This window comes from Puccinia triticina, chromosome 9A, assembly GCF_026914185.1.
Source record: "Puccinia triticina chromosome 9A, complete sequence".
Lineage (NCBI taxonomy): Eukaryota > Fungi > Basidiomycota > Pucciniomycetes > Pucciniales > Pucciniaceae > Puccinia > Puccinia triticina.
Window position 1 is genome coordinate 7,091,739 of NC_070566.1, and position 22,192 is coordinate 7,113,930.

The 22,192-nt window shown below is 46.9% G+C and overlaps 1 protein-coding gene across 1 annotated transcript; it reads right to left on the minus strand.

The window, feature by feature from the left end:
* Positions 1–15,929: 15,929 nt before the first annotated feature.
* Positions 15,930–18,752, minus strand: PtA15_9A708 (uncharacterized protein; the record flags this gene model as incomplete). Its single annotated transcript, XM_053172946.1, has 2 exons — positions 15,930–15,974; positions 18,167–18,752. Coding segments are annotated over 2 exons (631 nt in total), but the record flags the coding sequence as incomplete, so codon positions are not given.
* Between the last annotated feature and the right edge of the window lie 3,440 nt (positions 18,753–22,192).

Sequence of the window (22,192 nt, forward strand, 5' to 3'; positions counted from 1 at the left end):
ATAACCGTTGGCAGGCAAATGTACACATACACAGGATGCGTACTTGAGACCTGCACAAGAACGCAAGGAGCCCTTCACCCCGGGATGTGCAAGCTAAACAAATCTGTCCATCTACTCCGTATGGCGACTGGGGGAGGTCTAATGGATCAATCAAGAAGGATGTGGTGACACGTGCCACAGGGAAAGTCACATGAGGCATTGATGTGAAACATGTTTGTTACACAACCAACAAGATTAGCTGCTGGTTTTGATGCAGCGACCCAGAAGCTGACCCCCCTGCCTGTGCTCCCAAATTGCAGTCAAGTGAATAATGTGCTCTCAGACTTCACAATCTGTTGTGCTCCACCTACGGGACTGGATAACTAAGGGCACTTGTTGCCCTGCAGGAGACCACGTGTAAGTGGGCCGCTGGCCAGAAAAATCTGACGAAGTGCCTGGCTTACCGGGTGGATCAAGATGTGAGTGGTGGACTGAGGACCAATCAAGTTCACCATCAAGGATGCGCACTCATTGAGATCGTCATCGCACAGGTTAATTACGGGTCTCAAGGACTATAGCTGAAGCAGGGAGAGCGCGGGTAGAGGACTATCTAAGATGTACACTCTGATTTAAGGGGCAATTGAGCGGGCGCAATTTTTTGCTTTAGCCAAAGAAACATGCAATGAGGGGATGCTTGAGGATAACAAAAAAATTGTTGAGGGACATTGAGATTGGAGAAAAGGGAAAAGACCAAATGATTTAATAGAGAAGGTGGAGGATTTGTGGGGCGATTCTGGAGATCACCACAAAGGGGCAAAGTCTTGCAGTGTCTTGTTGTGACAAAGGGACTGCTCTGGAGAGTTTTCTTCTTGGAGGCTCTTTGAACCAGGGGGTATATGAATGCACTTCAGCTGCCCCTCCTCACCCCATGCATTTAATCTTTAGCACTTCCCCTCGTTCTCGTGTATCCTAGTTAGTGCACCTTCAACACAATGATAGAGGTTTGCGGAAACATCCATCTTGCCTATGCCACTCCCGAAAAAATCTATGGTGCAGGTGAAAACATCCATTTGAAGATCTGCATTGCATCTGATCCGTTGTGGTCATTATTCCTGTGTTTGTAGGAGAAAAATTCAAACTTTTATGTGTACTCACAAAACGCCTCAAGATACAGCCAAGCGAACATCAGAAATGGAATCTAGGACCAAAATAACCCCTAGTCACCCACTGAAACCACCCTCATATCTCTACCGGATCAGAAGATACGCAAATCACCCCTTTCACGCACCAGTCCGAGTGGGTTCACACACAGACTCAAATCTTGGCTAACATACTTGGCATGATGAATACGGCACATGAATTAATGTTCTTCCTTCCTTTTTTCAGTCCTCACCTCCTATTTTCTCTTTGCATATGTTTTTTTCTCATTTGCATACCTATGGTCTTGGAAAATCCTTGTATGAATATATATGATCTTGTTTGCATATCAAAGGGACGCATTGTAGATAGTCTAGCTAAATTCCATCAGTTGTACTTTCCCACCAGCCAAATTCCCTCAAAACTGCTCCCCTGGAGCTCAATTCCCTCATCATTGCCATATAAAGAGGCCTCTGCCTGCGAGTTGTTTTCTCCTCATCCCATCAGGGGACATTCCCCCTCAGATCCTCATGCCATCCAGCAGTATATATTCCCTACTCACTTATCACCACTCATATTATCATCTATCCATATCACAGCTATCAGTTCATATCACCACTCAGTTTCACATACCTTTCACACTCTATTTGAAATTTATATCACCACTCAGTCACACCCCTTTCACCAGTAACCAGTCCCCGGTTCCACTCCTGGTTGAGCTTAGCTCCCTCTCATCCTCATCACTCCTCACTTTCTGAACTTATATACCCCCAGGCCAAGGACCTAGGTTCAAGCCCCACTAGAGACATCAAGTAACCGTCACCTATCTCATACATCAGTTACCCCATCAACCTCAGACATTGATAACAATCCTCTTATATATCTCATCTTTGAACATATCCTACCAAAAAATAAATTGCCAAGCTTACCTTGGTGGTCTTGTTTCCTGATATACAGAAAGGCAGAGCTTGCACCTCACCCATACCTTTTGCCATTCAGCAAAAGGGTCTCACAACACCTTTTGAGTCTTACAAGGGAGTCCCCAACGTGATCGGATTACCGTATAATTGGATTGTCGAACGAAGTCAACCAAATTAGTCGAATACTTGAATAAGAAGAAAGAAGAACCAATTTATCAGCCACTACTGTCATTTAAATAAACGGAAAAACTCAGTTACTCTGAAGATCAACTGGTCTACTGAAAAAGACTATCCAGCAACAAAAAAGACTCACCATCTCTGAAGAATAAAGATTGAACAACAAACCAGTACTGAAGGACATATCTTGAAGAAAGCAGCCAGTTATATACCAGAAGACGGAATATTGCCAAAGGATTTGGATAACTAGGATCCTGTTAGAAGAGAACGTTGGAGCACCACTCAAAGGAAGCGGACGATTAGAAGCTCAGAACAAAGGTTATTGCACCTGAACAAGCCGGACAGACATAGACTCTGGATAATTGTATACTGTTAGAAGAACCCTCCCAGCTACTATTAGTTATTTGGAATAAACCCCTCAGCTTGCCCTGGTAAAGAGACCAGAGACCATTTATAATTGAGAAAATCAGAGATTAGCAGGATAAATACTCAACAGATAGAATTTTTTAGAACAACGAGAAAATCAACAGAAGTCAACATGGGCTTACCATTTACAAACATGCCAGAATTGGAAGGCGGATTTGCTCCTCTAGAAACTCCTTTGAGAAACCAATTTTTTGCAAACACTTCGAACTGGAATCCACAAACCGGTATACCACCACCACGCCCAGACAAAGGCAAAGGACCTGCAAACACGTATAGAGATCAAGAGGAAGGCGGAAATGAATCAGACTCTGGTACACCTCAGAACAAAAGTCAACCTAGACCACAAGCCCAGGGATACGGGATGCATAATGTTCGCCAATCTGAAGGACCTATGGAAGAAGAAGACGAGTCTCCTGTCATACAAAGAGGAGCACCAAAGATTATTAAAGACCCGGGATTGCTCTACAACGGGACCCACTTTATGAAGTTTTTAAAACAATACAAGAGAGCAGCAAGAACATACCAGGCAACGGATTACGATAAAGCGCTACAGATCGGACAATTTGTGCAGACGGAGGAACTCAAAAGCAAACTTGAGGCAATGGACGGATACGACAAATGCAATTGGAAGAAATTACAAAAAGATATGGTAGAATCGTGGGGCGAATTGGACGACACAGTTCTATACACCACAGCCAATCTAATCAAAGTAGCAGAAGAATACTCCAAGGAAGGTCAACTTAGCAGTCATCGAGAATACAAAGCATAACTTGGAGAATTCACCACCATCCTCAAGTATCTAGTCAGCAATGAGCACATAAACAAAAAAGAGGATGCCTTGCTATTATTTTTAAGTGCGTTTTCAAAAGAAAGTCAGAAAAATATCAGGAGATCTCTTGTCAGCCAAGGCAGACTACCCAAGGGGAAGGATGGAAGTAACAAACCGCCACTCTGGGACCACGCAATAGAAGCAGCCGAGCTGGAAATCCAAACAGAAGAAAATGGATATGTAGATGTACAAAGCTTTGCCGATGTGGTGAGCCTCATCAAAAGCACCTTCACTCTCCGCAGGCTCCAGGAATCAACTATCAGGGCGACCAACCACTCAGGACAACAACACGGAACACCAGACACAGGACCCAGGCGCCTCAACATCAAACACTCCATCATCGCCAAATCCAGACATGCATCAAACATCAATCCACATTGGTCATCAACTCAACAGCCCTTTCCTTGTCTCTTGGTTTCACACTAATGCACCTACTTTGGGATTAGTACTTGTCTCATCTTCATGCGCCTCATCCCTTTTGTTCATCTCTCTTACACTTCTCCTTGATTGAAGTTTTTCACTGTTTCATTTTTCCCACAACCACAAGTCAACCGCCCCCCAGATTGTCTATATAAACTGCCCCTTTGTCCACCCTTTTGTCCCCCATCAGCTCATCAGATAGTAGTTGGTCAATAGTTATATAGTCTCATAGTTACCTTATAGTCAATTAAAGTAGCCATTCTGCCTTGACAATTATATTGTCTTGCCTGCTCAACATCCAGTAACCATTCTGTGGGAGAGCATTACTTACTTCGCCATTTCATCACCTTACCCTGATATCTTCTTGATCTTCTGCGCCACACCTTTTCTTGAGTTTCATTACTCTATTGGTGTCCTCTACTCTTTAGCATTTCACCTGGAGGGCAGCCTTTTCACGCACTCATCCCCTCCACAGCTATCTCTATCCCACGGAGTAGTCCCCACACTGATTCGAACCGGGTCATGCAAAAAACCATGGACACTCAGAAGGGAGATAGTTGTCGATGAGAAAAGATGATTACCGACACGCCTAATTCAAAAGTAGCAGATAAACAGGTTCAAGAACTCACTCAACAGATATTAGCTCTCAAACAACAAATGCGAAGTTTAGTCCCAGTTACATACAACCAAAAACGTCCAGCATATAGGCCATCAGATCGATCAGAATTCTCATGAGGGAATGGAAGACCTTCAACACCGCTCTATGAAAGCCAGACTTGTTACTACTGCCATAGGGAAGGTCACTCCACGACTCGGTGCGGGGAAATGCTAAAAGATGAAGCGCAAGGCTTGGTAAAACGTAACGGGAAGGATTGGTACTTACCGAACGGCCAGCACATTCCTTGGAATCCAACTAGGCCCATCCGAACAGTTGTAGCTACTACGTCAGCAGACCCTAAAATGCAAGAAGCAGCTCAGGAACATCAAAATTTGCAGCCAGTCAAAACCTCTGCACAAATAATTGAGTGGCAACCACCAACCCTGGGGGCGTAAACTTACCTCAAATCCCATCCAATGACAAGGTCAGAAGCTCAGAAAGGACGAAGAAGCGTAAGGATCCAGGAGCCCAGCCAAGAGGAGCAAATGGATGTCGATCAGGAAGAAGAACCCAAAATACCGGTACGCAGCCCAGTGAGACGGATGGTCAAGAAAGTATGGACCAAAGAGAAGGGACTAGCTGGAAAGGAGAATCAATTAAATCCGGAAGAAGCGCTGCTCCAGGAACTAGACAACATCAAGATACCAACAACATTTGCTCAGCTCACGGAAATCTCACCAGCATACACAACCCAGATTATCTCCACTTTACAGAAAAGATTTCCAGGAGCCACACAAGGAAGAAAAGTATCAGTACCACTTGCAAGAATAGGCCAAGTAAGGGAAGGGAATAACATGAAGGATCTTGGTACCAACAGTATGAAAGCTGGCAACCTAGACATAGGGATCCAATTGGAGCACAAATCATTTCCACCTACATTAGATCAGCTATCCTGGAGGTTGATTCTTTGGTTAACAATTTTAGGCGGAATCAAGAAACTATCAAAGATCAGTATGAAAAGCTTTGTGGTTATCAATGAGAAACCAGAACAGCGGGCTGTGAGCTAGGGAGGCTGTGATGGGAGGCCGACGACGAAGAGAGATGAGAAGGGAAATGGACTAAGCACCTGAGAAACCAGAACAGCGGGCTGTGAGCTAGGGAGGCCGACAACAAAGAGAGATGAGAAGGGAAATGGACTAAGCACCTATTGAGGTGCGCAGGGAATGACTCGGAAGAATGATGAGTGTCACATTGCATAGGGAGCAAAAGAAAGAGAAAGGAACAGAGAAGAAAGGAAAGAAGGAAGCAAACCTGAGAAACCAGAACAGCAGGCTGTGAGCTAGGGAGGCCGTGATGGGAGGCCAACAACGAAAAGGGAAATGGACTAAGCACCTATTGAGGTGCGCAGGGAATGACTCGGAAGAATGATGAGTGGAGAAAAAGATAAGGGAAATCGGTACAACACAACTACAGACTAGATACACGCTTCTAAACCTAATGTAGTGATAAACAAGGTTGTACCGGGGCCCGCTCCACCTGACTGACTTGCCGCAGTCATCCGCCTAACCTCTTCTCTGTACTATATTGCAACAGCCCCTCCTGCTCCCTAGGCAGTGGGAGCATTGCTGAATTCGATGTTCTTCAGGGTCACTTGCAAGACGGCCGCTCGAGTCTTCTTCGGATTGAGCGGCTTTGTGAGGAAATCGGCAAGATTGTTGTTTGTCGAGATGTATTCAATCTTGAAGTTCTTTGCTGTGTACATGTGAAAGCGAAGCCAATGGTGCCTAACGTTCACGTGTCTAGTTTGGTGTTGGTAGACAGAATCCTTGAGTAAAGCCAGTGCGCCTTGGTTATTGCAGTTAAGATTTATCGGAGCGGCCTTGATGTGTAGCAGAGGGTAAACTTGGTCAAGAAGTTGCTGAGCCCACCAAAGATCTTGACCTGTCGATGCACACAACCAGTACTCAGCTTTGGTAGTGGACAGCGAAGGCGCATTGTCGTCTTGCTTCTGACAGCGCCAGCCCACTACGCCATTATGCTGGAGAATGCTGCCAGCAAAGGAGGCGGCATTTACTCCAGAGGCGTAGCTCGCGTCCGCATAACCTACTAGCTGATTCGCCACCTTGCCAACCCGTCCCAACGTTAATCCGAAGTCCTTCGAGCGTTGAATGTACCTCATAGTGCAGAGGAGCTGCTCCTGGTGAACCTTGTCCGGTGAATTTAGGAACTGGGACAGATAGCTAACCGAGAAGGCCAGATCCGGCCGAGTACACTGCACAAGGTATTGCAGTAGACCCACTCCGCGTCGGTAGTTAAAACCAGGATCCACCGGCTGATTCTTGAGCGGACAGGTCAGAGTATTGCCCGGAAAAGGAGTCAAAGTTGGCTTGCAGTTGGAGAGACCAAATTCTTCGAGGATCTCTCTGGCGTAGCAATCTTGACTGAGAGTGACGGTCCTGTTTGCCCTGTCACGAGTGACTCGCATGCCGAGAACCCACTTACACTCCCCCATGTCCTCCATCTCAAAACGCGCCTTAATTTTCTCCTTGAGAAAGGAGACATCAGGGCCCATTATCACCAATTCATCCACATGAACAAAGACAAAGCACGGCCTGGACGAATCTTGATGGAGAAACAAACACGGATCAACGACCGCCGGGAGAAAATCGATCAACTCGAAGAAGTCACTGAGGGCCTTGTACCAGCAACGCAGGCTTTGCTTCAAGCCGTAGAGGGACTTTTGCAGCTTGAGTCCGTGGCGGGGAGGAAGTTCAACGCCAAGTCCTTCCGGAACTTTGATGAAAATTTCTTCCTCCGGAACACCGTTGAGGAAGGCACATTTAACGTCCATCTGGTGGATTTCAAAGTCCAACTCAGCCGAAATGCCAAGCAAGATCCGGAGGGTCGCCATCCGACCTGTTGGAGAAAAGGTGCGGTTCATGTAGTTCACCCCTTCGACCTGCTGAAAACCCCGAACGCACAGACGAGCCTTGTACTTGAGTAGCTCCCCGTTAGCATCAAACTTGCGCTTAAATACCCAGGTTGTGTCCAATTTGTGACATCCTGGGGTTTTGGGAGCCACCACCCACACTTCCTGGCGTTGAATATTGTTGAGCTTGACCTACACCGCCATCAGCCACTCGTTTTCATCAATCCGCCCAAGTATCTCGCCGTAGGTTTTGGGGTCTTTGTGCGAAGTGGGTTCGCCGACAATGACAAGAGCACGGTGACGTCTTGAACCAGCAATGATGTTGCCCTGATTGATGTCCGAAGAGATGTCCCGAGGCGCGATGTCATGATGAGGAACATACGCATACCCCTTTTTTGGAGGGAGTGACGGGGCGACAGGGGGGTCAAGCGCTGGTGCTGCTTCAGTGGGATTGGCTAGGGGAAGCTTGGGCGCTGGCTCTGGTGGGGGTTGTTCCTGCACCTCCTGCGGCACAGGGGCTTCGTTGCCCGGGGTCTCAGCTGGAGGTGGTGGCGGTGGCGCCAAAACCGGGGGTGCTTTGGGTTCGTCAAAGTCAAAAAGAATCGGAGGGAGAGTAGGAGCGTCTGAAGGTGAGAGGAAAGGGAAGGTCTTCGGGAAGAGCCTCACGTGATGAGACACCACGATCTTGTTTGTCTTGGGGACCCACACTTTGAACGAATGGTGGTGACCATCATACCCGATGAACACAGCCTCGGCGCCGGAAGCGGAGAATTTGAAGTCCCTCCACTTCTTCTCCTTGTAAAGCACTGCCCGGAAGCCAAAAGGAACAAGGCTGGAGAGATCTGGCTGCTTCCCATGCCATTTTTCATATGGCAACGCAAAGCCCAAGGAGCTGTTGGGAGATCAATTTTCAAGATAAACCGACAGCACTACCGCCTCCCCCCACCAGTCAAGAGAAAGTCCGCACGTCATGAGCATGGCCCGAGTCTTCTCGATGGTTGTTCGATTGCCTCGCTCTGCGAGTGGATTTTGTTGTGGGGTGTATGGGGCCGAGGTGAGATGCTGAATCCCGCAATCCTCGAACAGAGTCTTGAATTTGTTGTTACAGAACTCCCCACCATTATCGGAGACGACTAATTTCAATTTAAGGCCGGAAAATGTCTCAGCCTGGTTGAGGAAGACAAAAAAAAGATTGAAGGTGTCTGACTTACATCTCATGGGGTAGATGAATCGGTACTTGGTGAAGCCATTGATTATCCTCAGGAAATATTTGTTTCCTCCCCAAGATGTAGGCGTCATGGGACCACAGAGGTCCATGTGGATGCAATCGAGTGGAGTGTTGAATGTTGGGAAGCGTCCACCGAAAGGTTGACAATGCATCTTTGCAAGATCACACATGTCGCATTCAAGGGATTTCACGTCAAGGTCAGGATAGGACTTCTTGAGGTAGGCCAGACTTGGGTGACCAAGGGCTTGATGGAGGTCGAGAGGGGAGAGGGAATTGACGGACAGTGCTTTCAGAGGATTCATGTCAATGATGAGCACGTTCTCATTGGTTGACCCCATGAAGATAAGATCGGCTCCCTTCCGGCACTCAAAGCGACAACCGTTAGATACGGGGAGTAACGAGTAACCCAAACGAATGAAATGAGTTAGGGAAACCAGAGAATTTGAGGGATTGGGCGCATAGTACGCCAGGCTGAGTTCTAATGGTCCGGTTGCTGTCTGAATGATAGCTGGCCCAAAACCGAGTATCCCCATTGGCACCAAAAACCGAGGAAGACAACGGAAAGAAAGAGACGAAATAAGCCTTTTGTTTGAGGAAATGACCTGAGGCCCCACTGTCCAAAACAATGGCATCCCTGAGATCTTTGGTGGAGCCGAGATTTGCTTTTGAGGTGGATTTACCGGATATTTGGTCGATTGCCGTGTGATAATAGGCAATGGCCTTGTCCGAGTGTACCTGAAAGCATTCGGATTCAGGGTGGGGCGCGTCCGGATGGTGCTTGCCGTCCCGGCATAGATTACGCCGACTCTTCTTCTTGGGGGCTTCTGAGGAGGTCTGCAAATGGGAAACGGCCAGAGCGGTGGAGGAAGAGGGGGCTTGAGGTATTGACTCTTTCTGTCGTCGAACCTCCATCTCAAGTGACCCAAGGAAAGTCTCCATCTCAATCTTGTTGCCCTCTTTGAATTCTTTGAATTCCTTGAACTGCAGAGTGCGGAATGTGGAGAAAGACCCGGGGAGTTTTTGGAGCGCAAACACGATGGCCATGGCTGTCAGGCCAGTTTTGCCAAACTTGGCAGTGGCGACTTTGCAAAGGTGACGGTAGGCGTGACGGATTTCAGTGATCGATTTATCCATGTTGCCTTCATCAAACTGGATGTTGAAGTACTTATTGATGGCGCTGGCCGCGTTCTCCATGGTTTTAGCCATGAAATGCGCCTTGATGTCGTCCCACAGTTTCTTGGCGTTGTACACTCGCACATCGGAGAAGAATCGTTCCAAATTGTCGGTGGAGAGGTGCATGCGAATGAAGTTAGTCGTCATTTTGTTGAGTTGTTGATACTCAGGCTTCTTCTTCATTTCGTCCGTCTGATCAATGAGAATGTAATCGTCGAGACCCTTGTATCCAAGAGTGGTGGTGATGGCCCATCGCCAACTAGTGAAGTTGTCCTTCTCCAGTTTCTTGGTGACGAGTTTGATGTTTGAGGTGTCAACGAGGCTCATGGTGTTTGAGGAGGGTGAGGGAAGAATTGTTTTTGTAGGCTCGGGGGATGTAGGGATGAGAGAGTCCTTGATTTGGTTGTCGGACTTGGAATCGACAGACTGAAATGAGACGCTACTCGACGCCAGCGGAGTTGTATCTTCCAGCTCGAAGGAAGGCTCCGCCTGGTTCTCTGATGGCGGGGAAAGATCTGGACTGGGTTGTTTGCAGTTTTGATCCGCCACGGTGCTGATGAAGTTGAATCGGAAGGAAGGGGATGGTCAAGTCGGGGACTCCTAGGACTTGATAGCTTGTTTACGCTGGGCTCATAACCTGAGAAACCAGAACAGCGGGCTGTGAGCTAGGGAGGCCGTGATGGGAGGCCGACAACGAAGAGAGATGAGAAGGGAAATGGACTAAGCACCTGAGAAACCAGAACAGCGGGCTGTGAGCTAGGGAGGCCGTGATGGGAGGCCGACGACGAAGAGAGATGAGAAGGGAAATGGACTAAGCACCTATTGAGGTGCGCAGGGAATGACTCGGAAGAATGATGAGTGTCACATTGCATAGGGAGCAAAAGAAAGAGAAAGGAAAAGAGAAGAAAGGAAAGAAGGAAGCAAACCTGAGAAACCAGAACAGCGGGCTGTGAGCTAGGGAGGCCGTGATGGGAGGCCAACGACGAAGAGAGATGAGAAGGGAAATGGACTAAGCACCTATTGAGGTGCGTAGGGAATGACTCGGAAGATGATGAGTGGAGAAAAAGAAAAGTGAAATCGGTACAACACAACTACAGACTAGATACACGCTTCTAAACCTAATGTAGTGATAAACAAGGTTGTACCGGGGCCTGCTCCACCTGACTGACTTGCCGCAGTCATCCGCCCAACCTCTTCTCTGGACTGTATTGCAACAATCAATGAAACTATATTGGTTATTATTTTATATCTTTTCCGACTCGGTAAAGAAACGGTCCAAAACCTAAACGGGAAGTGTACTGGCCTTATTCATATGGCCAAAGAAGGAGTTCAGCTTCAACAATTCAATTTGGATTTGATCAAAGATACCGTTAAATACACAAGAGACAAGCTATGGCACATCAAAAACAATAATCAAGCGGGAAAGTTTATCAGCTACATTCAAGATCTCAACAAGCTCAAAGACAAAATCTTCAACAAGCATCTCTTCAAACCTCACTTGGATCAACATGAAGAAATTTTCAACAAACCTTCACCTCAGGACCCAGGACCCACAGATACGGACCCTGAAGAAAAGAAAGACAGAACCATCAATCTATGCCACCCAAATGACAATTTTACAGATCTCAAACCAATAAAATCACCAACTTCAATCAAACCAAATACAATTTGTCAGCCTTCTGAAGAACCATTTGAGACTCTGCCGCCACCAGTTCCTCCGGATATTGCCTCAAAACCAAATCATTCAAGAAATGAATCAAAACTAAAACAAGAATTCAGATCAATCTGAAACAATCTATCTCAACTCAAATCACACAGGAATCAATTTCCCCTCTTATTTTACTTACTCAAGAAGCTCATTTTTAAATCAACCCTGAAGATTCCGCCAGACCGCTTTGGACAACTCCAGAAAACCTTCAACCTCCCAAGGCTCCTTGTTGGAATTGGTTAAACATTCATCATTTTTTCCTGTTTTCTTGTTTTCTACACTCATCAAAATCAGATATCAGCTCTAAATTCTTAAACTCTCAGAGTTAGAATCTTTTCAAGTTGGGGGAGGAACTTACACTTCTTTCACACATCAATCTTTCATTGCCACCTTCCTTCCATCCCTCTTCATTCTTAAGTTCTACTTTTTCTTATATAAGTTGGGGGAGAAGACCTCTGTAGTTTTTTGGCTTACAATTTCTCTTGGTTGAGGACAGCCATCTAAGTTGGGGGAGGGCATCCTTCATTCGGCTAGAATTCTAAAAATTAAAAGTTTTTTTTTGGATACAAACTTGTCTCAATGCAGGTTGGACAACCAGAAATAACTCGCAAAAGACAGCGCTGGATAAAGTGTTTTGTATTCGCAACCGGATCGGCTGAGGACCAAGAAACCAATTGCCACCAGCAATTCAAAAACAACTATATTATATCATCATTCATCATAATTCAGACATTTAAAAAGCATCAACAATAATGGGACTGTAGTTTGTATTGCGACTTCGAACCAAAATCATCGTTCTAGAGAAGAAAACCACACAAGAAAACTATGATCAGCTTCAAACAAGACAGAATCTATATTTGGGAATGATTGAAGAGCATTGAGTACTGGCTACGGAGGTCAAAGAGTATTGGCAAGTAAGGACGATCAGACAAGTTTGGCGAGGCCTCTAAATACAAAGGAAGCGGAGAACAGGAGTCAATTCCGGATCGTTTCCGCTAGACATGGCGAGATTTCATTCAAATGCAATTGCACACGGGCTGTCCTTTGATTTGGATGCATGACAAAGTAACAAGATAAAAGAAAGCGAATATTAGTTCTCTCTCGTGGACGCACTAGGAGGAGCTATCGATGGTGAATCTTCTGAAGATTGTGCTTGAATTAAGAAGAACTCCAAACGAAGATGACAGGAGACGACTTACCTAGTTGAAGAACCGCTAGCCAAATCAATCGAGTAGTCCTGGATCGTTGATAGGAGGCATGGAAGCTGCTGGAGATCAAAAGCTGGGATCGGACCAGCTAGAGAGGGATCACAGGCGCAAAGACCTGTCACAGACTCGTACTCCAAATCGGAGGAACGCACACGTCACCAGAAAGCGCAGAGCGCGACTGCGGGCGCAGCAGCGAGGCCCGCGCGACCAATCACGCAAAACCAGTACCCCAATGACTACTTGACACCCGAGGCGCACTAAGAGCGCAAAGGCACGCGCAACGCGGACTCCGTGCACACCAACCAACCACAAAAACCGTGGGAGGCTACAACCTCAAACCTGGGTTCAATTCCCACCAACAAACAAGCATTAAAACCTCAGCCAGAACGCCGGTTCAACCCCTACTCATGAACCCAGCTTTTTGCACAAGCGGACTGCAGTTCAAATCCCCAGCAAAACCAACCTCTCTCAGTAATAGAACTTGGGTTCAAGTTCCACTCTCTGAAAAACACAAAAACTATCAGATCATGGGTTCAAAACACACACTCAACCAAATTTATACCTCAAACCTCAAACAAAATCAGCTCACCACATCTGCGGAGGATCACTGCTCAATCAACACTCAAGTCAAAGCATTATTTCATCATCTTTTTGGATCAAAGCTCTCCATCATATAAAATCAAACAAAGTCATAAGTCATAATTGACTAGGGACAGTCAATAAGTTGGGGGAGGATGTGGTCATTATTCCTGTGTTTGTAGGAGAAAAATTCAAACTTTTATGTGTACTCACAAAACGCCTCAAGATACAGCCAAATAAACATCAGAAATGGAATCTAGGACCAAAATAACCCCTAGTCACCCACTGAAACCACCCTCATATCTCTACCGGATCAGAAGATACGCAAATCACCCCTTTCACGCACCAGTCCGAGTGGGTTCACACACAGCACACAGACTCAACTCTTGGCTACCATACTTGGCATAATGCATGCGGCACATGAATTACTTTTCTTCCTTCCTTTTATCAGTCCTCACCTCCTATTTTCTCTTTGCATATGTTTGTTTCTCATTTGCATACCTATGGTCTTGGAAAATCCTTGTATGAATATATATGATCTTGTTTGCATATCAAAGGGACGCATTGTAGATAGTCTAGCTAAATTCCCTCAAAACCGCTCCCCTGGAGCTAAATTCCCTCATCATTGTCTATATAAAGAGGCCTCTGCCTGCGAGTTGTTTTCTCCTCATCCCATCAGGGGACATTCCCCCTCAGATCCTCATGCCATCCAGCAGTATATATTCCCTACTCACTTATCACCACTCATATTATCATCTATCCATATCACAGCTATCAGTTCATATCACCACTCAGTTTCACATACCTTTCACACTCTATTTGAAATTTATATCACCACTCAGTCACACACCTTTCACCAGTAACCAGTCCCCGGTTCCACTCCTGGTTGAGCTTAGCTCCCTCTCATCCTCATCACTCCTCACTTTCTGAACTTATATACCCCCAGGCCAAGGACCTAGGTTCAAGCCCCACTAGAGACATCAAGTCACTGTCACCTATCTCATACATCAGTAACCCCATCAACCTCAGACATCAACAACAATCCTCTTATATATTTCATCTTCGAACATATCCTATCACAAAATAAATTGCCAAGCTTACCTTGGTGGTCTTGTTTCCTGATATACAGAAAGGCAGAGCTTGCACCTCACCCATACCTTTTGCCATTCAGCAAAAGGGTCTCACAACACCTTTTGAGTCTTACACCGTTGCCCCCAGAGATCCCAGCTTCATCTCTCCAAGAATATCATATCATCCTCAAGTCGACATCTTCAATGGTTCCCGCAATTCTTCAGGACGCCTTCAGTCAAGTCTTCTTCACCGGCCAGCTCTGCATGCAACCCAACAAACACCCGATGATCTGCGTTAAGCGGGGTGACTGGCAAGTTCACCGTGGCCATTTTCCCCTTGCGCACAAATTTGAGAATACCCATGCTTTTGGCACTGCGCACGTTGTGAAAGTCCACTGGAACCAAGTCGTTGGCTGCGTGGGATATGTGGCATGTGTTGACCCTGGTATGAAGATGGTGAGGATCTACTAGTGTTGATGTGGTTTAGCAATCTGCGAACCTGTCATTTCAAAGGTCCAGATGGTGTCTCAGCTCACATATCAACATTTACTCCTTGCAGTCAAAACGGTGTAGGATCAAAATCACACCAACGCATGGGCAGGCACACAAGATATTTCAAAGTGTCTGACGGGGTGATGTCATTAGGTTTGGGGGTGTTGCGGCAAAGGCGTCCAATCCAGGAAGTGAATTGTTTGCAATCGGAGTAAGGCAGATATCTTTATGCATCAACCAGTCCTGCCACTGACATCCAAACCAACTTGAATCACAGGTTGAGTGTGCTGTGAAGCTGTCCAGAAGCGCAAAAACCAGATATGGCTTGAGGAACAATCCACAGGAGCGATTCCAACTCAAGGTGTTGGTGTCAAACCATCAAGGAAAGACGAAAAAAAGACATGTGAGAAAAATTAATTAGGTGTACATTCTCAGTGGTTTAGGTCAGATCTCTCGTGCAGAGGTTGACCACAAAATAAACCCTTGTCCGCCTTCTCTTCTCCAAATCTTCTTCAAAATACACTCTGAAATTGATTGCTTGTTGTGCCGGGGGTATGATATTCTGACTGCTCATATTGAGAGACACCGACTGCTGAAGTGTATCTGAGAGAGATGTGAAAAATGTGCGACATTGAGGCCTTTCAAAAGTGCCTCTGGGAACATGAGACATTCTGATGATGACTGGCTGACATTACTCTGAAAAAGAAGGATTTGCGTACAAGAGATGGATGGTGAGGGAGATCTTGATCGGATGTAACGGCGGCAAGAAGCTGAATGCGTGCCTGACTCACGTTGGAGGCAGCGGGCAAGCTCATCAACAAATGGTCAAAAGGGATGTCTTTTTTGACCTGTGAGGTTCATTGATTACGGTGATTATCTGATCTACAATCCACCCATATGGATGGGTATGGTCTACGGAGTGGTGTCCTTAGTTGTCACATTGTATAAGTACAACATCATAGCTAGAATCATGACACTTTTGTTGGTGAATATTTAGGGGTGGGGCTTTTGCCCCCTTCAAAAAAATATATATATATATTGATATACATGTCGGACAAAGAGCTTCGTTATCAACAGCAGACCAGAGGTTACAAGGGGAGGCTCCGGAACAAACAGGACATGAATTAGAAACAATGGATCAATTTTGAATTATTTGAGTCTGTGGGGTGGCAAGTGGGTGGACAAAAGGCACCACGGGATTTGACGTCTGCCAGTGATGAAGAAAATCATTGGTGATTGCTTCAGCAATTGCATGACGACTTGGCATGTGGATATTGGCCGAGATCCGATTGATTGATTGAAAGATGGGAGCTAGGAGTTGGACGAGGAGTGCAGATAAATTCTTCCAGATGCGCTCTTCAGGCATGCAGACAGTGGTCTAATGTTGAGAGATTATCGATATCGCTTGTATAAATGACATGCATTCAGTTATTCCGGCGACGCGGTAATTTCTTGATGCAATGAACAGGCCACAAACTCCTCCGAGGACAAAGTAAACAAGTGGCTGAAAATTCTGCTTCTTCAAATACGTTCGGAGTTGGAGTTGGGCATTTGCGGGCCCTTGGGTCAAGTCTGAAGGAGGGTCGTGAGTTTGTAAGGCCGTTTGAGTCTTGCTGGCTGACCTTGTTTGCAGTGCTTGCTGGTTTGATTTTTTTTGCCTGCAACAATGGTGGCTCGCTGATTGCATGGGTTTGGAGAATAACATAGGCCATTATGACATCAATGATGACATTCCAAAACTTGTGAAGGATATTGAGGGAATGCCAACGCGGCAAGGTCTGAGCTCCTGTGTTGTGGTTGTGAGCTTCATCTGCCGTCGCTGTGTCGAAGCTGGAAGAGCAACTCTTAAGTTTGTCGAGATACTGGAGCACGTGCACCCCTTGAGTCAAGCGGTTGTCGACATCATGAAGACTGACGGGTGTTGGTTGAAACAGGTTTTTGGCCATGATGTCCACAGATGCAGCAACAAGCTTGGCCCATTCGGTGTAGACACTTGGAGGAGGGGTAACAAAGCGGTGAAGGAAGCGCACTAGGGTAGATTCTGGATGGCTTGTTTTCGTCACAGTCAATATAAACGAGCCCTGTGGAAGGGTATTGTTTGTGTTGCGAAATGTTGACAGAAGCGGGAAGTTGATCATGTCTGGGCAGTTCCACTGCTCATTTTCAGCGGGAGACAAAAACTGGGGGGCTAGTCAGAGCAGAGTGGTTAGTAAATTGTTTGGGTAGAGCAAATAAACGGCGCAACACGCACCAGCCCCGCTGATTGATTTGACCCAATTTGCGTAGGTACAGTTTGTGCGTACCAATTGGAACGGGGTGTTGGCTGGGGGTAGTGTCTGCATTGAGCAAGCACATTCCTGAAGCAATGGAGTCAGGCTTTTCCATGTGGCCTGATACTTGTGCCAATTTGGTTTAAAGCCATCCAGTTCCCCATGAATACTGACAACCTTGTTTTGTATGTTGTCAGATAGAAGGATGGTGAGCTGGCCATTGTGGTGGTCAAAATGGTAGTCAGCTTCAGTTTTAATCTTCAAGATCAGCCCTCAAGAAAACCACCCTCAAGATCAAGATTCAAGCCTCAAGATCCTCAAGGCTCAAGATTATCTTCCCAAGTCCTCTCAGCTTCCCTCTCCTCCTTCTTCCTATTTCTCACTTCCCCTTCCTTCCCCTTCTTCTCTTTCTTGGTCCTAACACAGATCCGTCTGTGGGTTTATTCCTAGTTGTTGTCCTTTTCTGGTTTTTGTTTCTTCCTTGTCTTTTGTCATGTTTATTTTTGATTTCTACTGGTTCCTCTCTTATTTCTTGTGGTCCTCTTTGGTTTCATGTTTCAGGTCTTGGTTTTATTTCTCTTCCTTTTTTTTCTTCTTTGTGTTGTCTTTTTCTTTTCTTTCTGTTGTCTGCGGTGGGTGCGCGTGCATGGCGCGCGAGGAGATGATGACATGTCTGTGACAGGCCTCCAGGAATCCAAGTTCCCGGCGAACCTGGAGGATAGGGGGCCATAGCATCCTGTTCTGATCCAAGTCAGGGGTTATCAATAATATTGATCTTTTTCCGAGTCCCATCCCAGAGCCCATCAAATCAACAAGAATCCTTTCCTTGAATCCCTTCTCAACAACACAACCGCCGCCGAGGATCCAAACCCCGGCGAAACATCTCAAAACCACTTCCCCCAACGCTATCAACCTGAATCCCTACGACTCATCCAGACCATCCGTGAGGGCAGCTCCCAGAGCACCTTTTCCCCTCCCAGCGCTGCCGCCGGCCTAGCACCGAGCGGAGCCCCATACCGTTGCCGATGCTGGCGGTCTGAGAGGGGCTGGGAAGAACAGTTTCTTGTATGTTGGAAGGAGGCTGAGAGTGCGGATTTTGGAGCTCCGTTGCAGCCGCGGCTGGTTCCTCTGAAGGCGTGTTCGAATCTGTTGATCCGGTGCCTGGGGTAACGGGTGCAGTGGAGCCGGGTGACAAGGCTGGTCGCGGTTCTGTGGGATCATGAGGAGCTTGAGCTGGATGTTTGGGGCCTCCAGAAGGCTCCAGTGAAGGACGAGTGACTGTAATGCTTGGTAAGCCATGCATCTCAGTTGTGCCGCGTGACGGGAGTGTGGGTGCGTTGGTGTCTGGAGTGGAGGGTTCAGGGGTGTAGCCACTGTGGTCGGGATCTCTGGTTCCTCCAAGATCATTGACCGGAGGTTGTTCAACATCGCTGTCGACGGCCAAGGAGCCCTTTGGTGTCTTGGCCAGCAGATCAACAGGCTTGATAGTTGGCTTTCTTGGTGTCCGTTTCTTTGGAGGATTTTTGCGTGCAGCGAGTGATGAGCCTGAACTTGAGCTCAAGGGTGGTTTTTGAGGCCGGCGGATACAAATCGCCTTGTCAGCAGGCATGACCCCTGTTTCCTCAAAGGCTGAAGCCGACTATCAGCTGGGCACGGTGAACCATTGAATGTTTCTATACTTACTGTCAGCCACAGAGTAAATGTCACAGTACCTTACACGTACCAATTACCTGCAATTGTTCACATTACATATAGTACATTCCTTTTTACACCTTTATTACATATGTATATCATTTGATACAAGCTTAAGAATGTACTCCTGTTATACATTACATTACAGATAACCATAGTTAAATACAGTTACCATAATGTACTGTTGTTATGAGAGTTAAGTTACGTGCAGCAGTAAGATTACAATACATTGTAATATTACTGTACACGTGAAATACCCCAAGACAGGTATCACTCATTTATCCTCTGTTACGCCTCAGTCCCCATTTGCATAATATATTGATTATGATATAATTACATAAACAATACATGATGTAATCCAATTCAAAGAGCACTGAATGGAATCAATGATTGGTTATGATCAGCTAGTGTGCACAGCTACTGATCCAGGATCAGTACTGATCATTACACTGCCCTGATCATTTCCAATGTTGATCCTCATGAGGATCTGCTTCCCTTGAGCGCTTCCAGTTCCCCCCTGGTCCTGAAGCGCCTCCAAGCGCCTCATATTCCCTCCTGCTCTTTCCCCTCTATATAAACACGCCCCTCAGGACTGTTTATCCCTCAGAATATTATTATAGCAAGGTTTAACACATACATAGTTAAACAGTGCCTTCATTCTCACCCATCTTTCAATTCAGGAATAACATCAACTCTTGATTACCCTTACCTTTCTGTAGGTAAAAACACGAACCCAAGTTGAGTTATTTCTTGGATGCCTATTAACACTCTGTGTTGATCTGGATGCGCCTTAATTGAGCAAGCCTCTCAGTCAAGATTACTGATAGAGTGAAACCTTTTACAGGTCTTACCACGAACCCATTGGCCCATCCTTGGCATCTTACACCATCATCTTGATAGGAACAACCCTCTCAGACACGGTTAGTTACATACAGGCTGACACTTACCTCGTTTGCTGCTGAGAATTGAAGTTGCGAGATCTGCGGCTTTGCGTTTGCAGCTCCGTGGGAGGTTGAGCTTGAAGAGGCTTTCGGCTGCATCATTGGCAGCAGTGATTGACCGGAGAAACTCTTCAGGTGTGATTTCTTGGATCTCTGTGTCAAGGATGGCTGCATTGGGTTGGAGCAAAGCTGGTGGCAAGGCATCTTGTGATCGGACGAGAAACTCTGCAAAACTTGGAGCGGGTCAGAAGGGCGGTGGATTGTTCTGATCAATGTCCTGTTGGGCTGTGAGAGTTATCAGTGATAACTCATTTGAAAAAGGGATATGTATCTGACTTACTAGGGGGTGGGGTGGTGGAGGTGGAGCCATGAGTTGGATTGTCAGCATTGGGGGATTTGGGGGTGGCAGCATGGCCGGAGGCGTTTGCTGGAGTGGCAGGATCCATGACGGGTGATGTTGTTGGATGGGTGGTCGATGTGGGGAGAACTGGGCAAGGTGAGGAGGAGTAATAGAGGAGAAGGCTGGGATTTGAAAATGGTAGGAGGAATGACTGGTTCGGAAACAGAGAAGGGCAACCTCCTGTAAATCTGTGGCTGAAGTTGCGCGTGCCTTTGTTGACAGATTCCTTTGTGATCAGAGACGATCTACTGTGACCTTTGCTGAGATGTTTCTTTGGAGGGGTGAGGTCATCAAATGCAAGCTGACCACTCCTGGACGCAATCACATACCTGGTCTTGTTTTGGATTACGGACTGAGGGAACTCTGCTTTTCAGACACATGCCCTGCTGCGATGTCTGTGGATTGCAGGGGGGCTGCATCGAGTCTGTGGCTTTTTACTTGGCTTGTTACTGGTGGGCTCCCGAGTAATGGCAGAAAAACACCTTTGATCAACCGCACAGGAAGAGGGTCTGGAGGATCGGGGGAACCGGTCCCGAAACCCAGGATGCAGCTGCATGATGGATGTCCACCCTGACGTTTGCGCAAACGTCAGAGTGGACATCAGACATACAGCGTTCGCCAAATGGCTCAATTTCCCACCTGCCAGCAGGGTTGAAGCGCACAGGGATACTTGTTCCGTGGAAATCCTTCATTGATGCATGCACATTCTGTCAAATTCTACTGGCTCTCCATGATGACGGCCTTGCCCCATGCTCTGCTTCAGGTGATATTCAGCTGCCAGGAAACACAGCGTGGTGTACCAGATGTGTAGCCCCATTCCCCTCTGCATCAGCATTGGCGGAAGATTAGCACCATGCACACCTCCTCATCTGAACCTGGCTGTGCGAGGACGCCACGAGAAATTACCATTCTGATCCACTGCAAAGGACAAGGCAACGCCATCGGATATCTATCCTGATAAAGAGCCATCTACCCCTCTGCGACTCAGGGCTGCCCCCGCCAGCAGGAGGCGCATGCGGAGCGAGCAACACATTCACAGGTGGTGGGGGATGTGACCCTGAGACTGGATGACGCTGATAGAGCTGTGTATGTCACCCGGTAATTCTATGAGCAGGCATGCTTGTGCCTTTAAAATAGGTGACCGCTTGGATCATCTCCTTATCATCCCATAAAAGTCACTGTGGTGGCAAGCCACAATGCAGAATTCAGAAGCCTGTTGTTGCTTTGAGTTGAGCGTGGAGAGAATCTATGCTTGGCAGCAGTTTTGTGGTGCCTTTGCGCTTGGGCAATCAGCACCTTGTGAGCATGATTAGCAATCAGATGAGGATGAAGCCGCGTGAGCTGCATTTGTTTCTCTACCTCATGTTTGGCGGGCTGGGTGATTGGTTGGAATGCCGGTTCTGAGTGTTGCAGAAGTGGAGGGGCATGCCCATGGGGGTTTGCTGGAAGGGCAGGATGTCCGATGCATGTCCTCATTGTCTGTTGGATGGGTGATGCTGTTGAAAGCAAATGATAAGATCCACAGCAGTTGCCAAAGGGAAGTGTTGGATTTTGAGCCCCTGTGGGATATCCAAATGAGGTCGGGAACACAGATGACACCAGTCCTGTGTCATTTCAGGGTTAGGGTTAGGGTTAGGGTTAGGGTTAGGGTTAGGGTTAGGGTTAGGGTTAGGGTTAGGGTTAGGGTTAGGGTTAGGGTTAGGGTTAGGGTTAGGGTTAGGGTTAGGGTTAGGGTTAGGGTTAGGGTTAGGGTTAGGGTTAGGGTTAGGGTTAGGGTTAGGGTTAGGGTTAGGGTTAGGGTTAGGGTTAGGGTTAGGGTTAGGGTTAGGGTTAGGGTTAGGGTTAGGGTTAGGGTTAGGGTTAGGGTTAGGGTTAGGGTTAGGGTTAGGGTTAGGGTTAGGGTTAGGGTTAGGGTTAGGGTTAGGGTTAGGGTTAGGGTTAGGGTTAGGGTTAGGGTTAGGGTTAGGGTTAGGGTTAGGGTTAGGGTTAGGGTTAGGGTTAGGGTTAGGGTTAGGG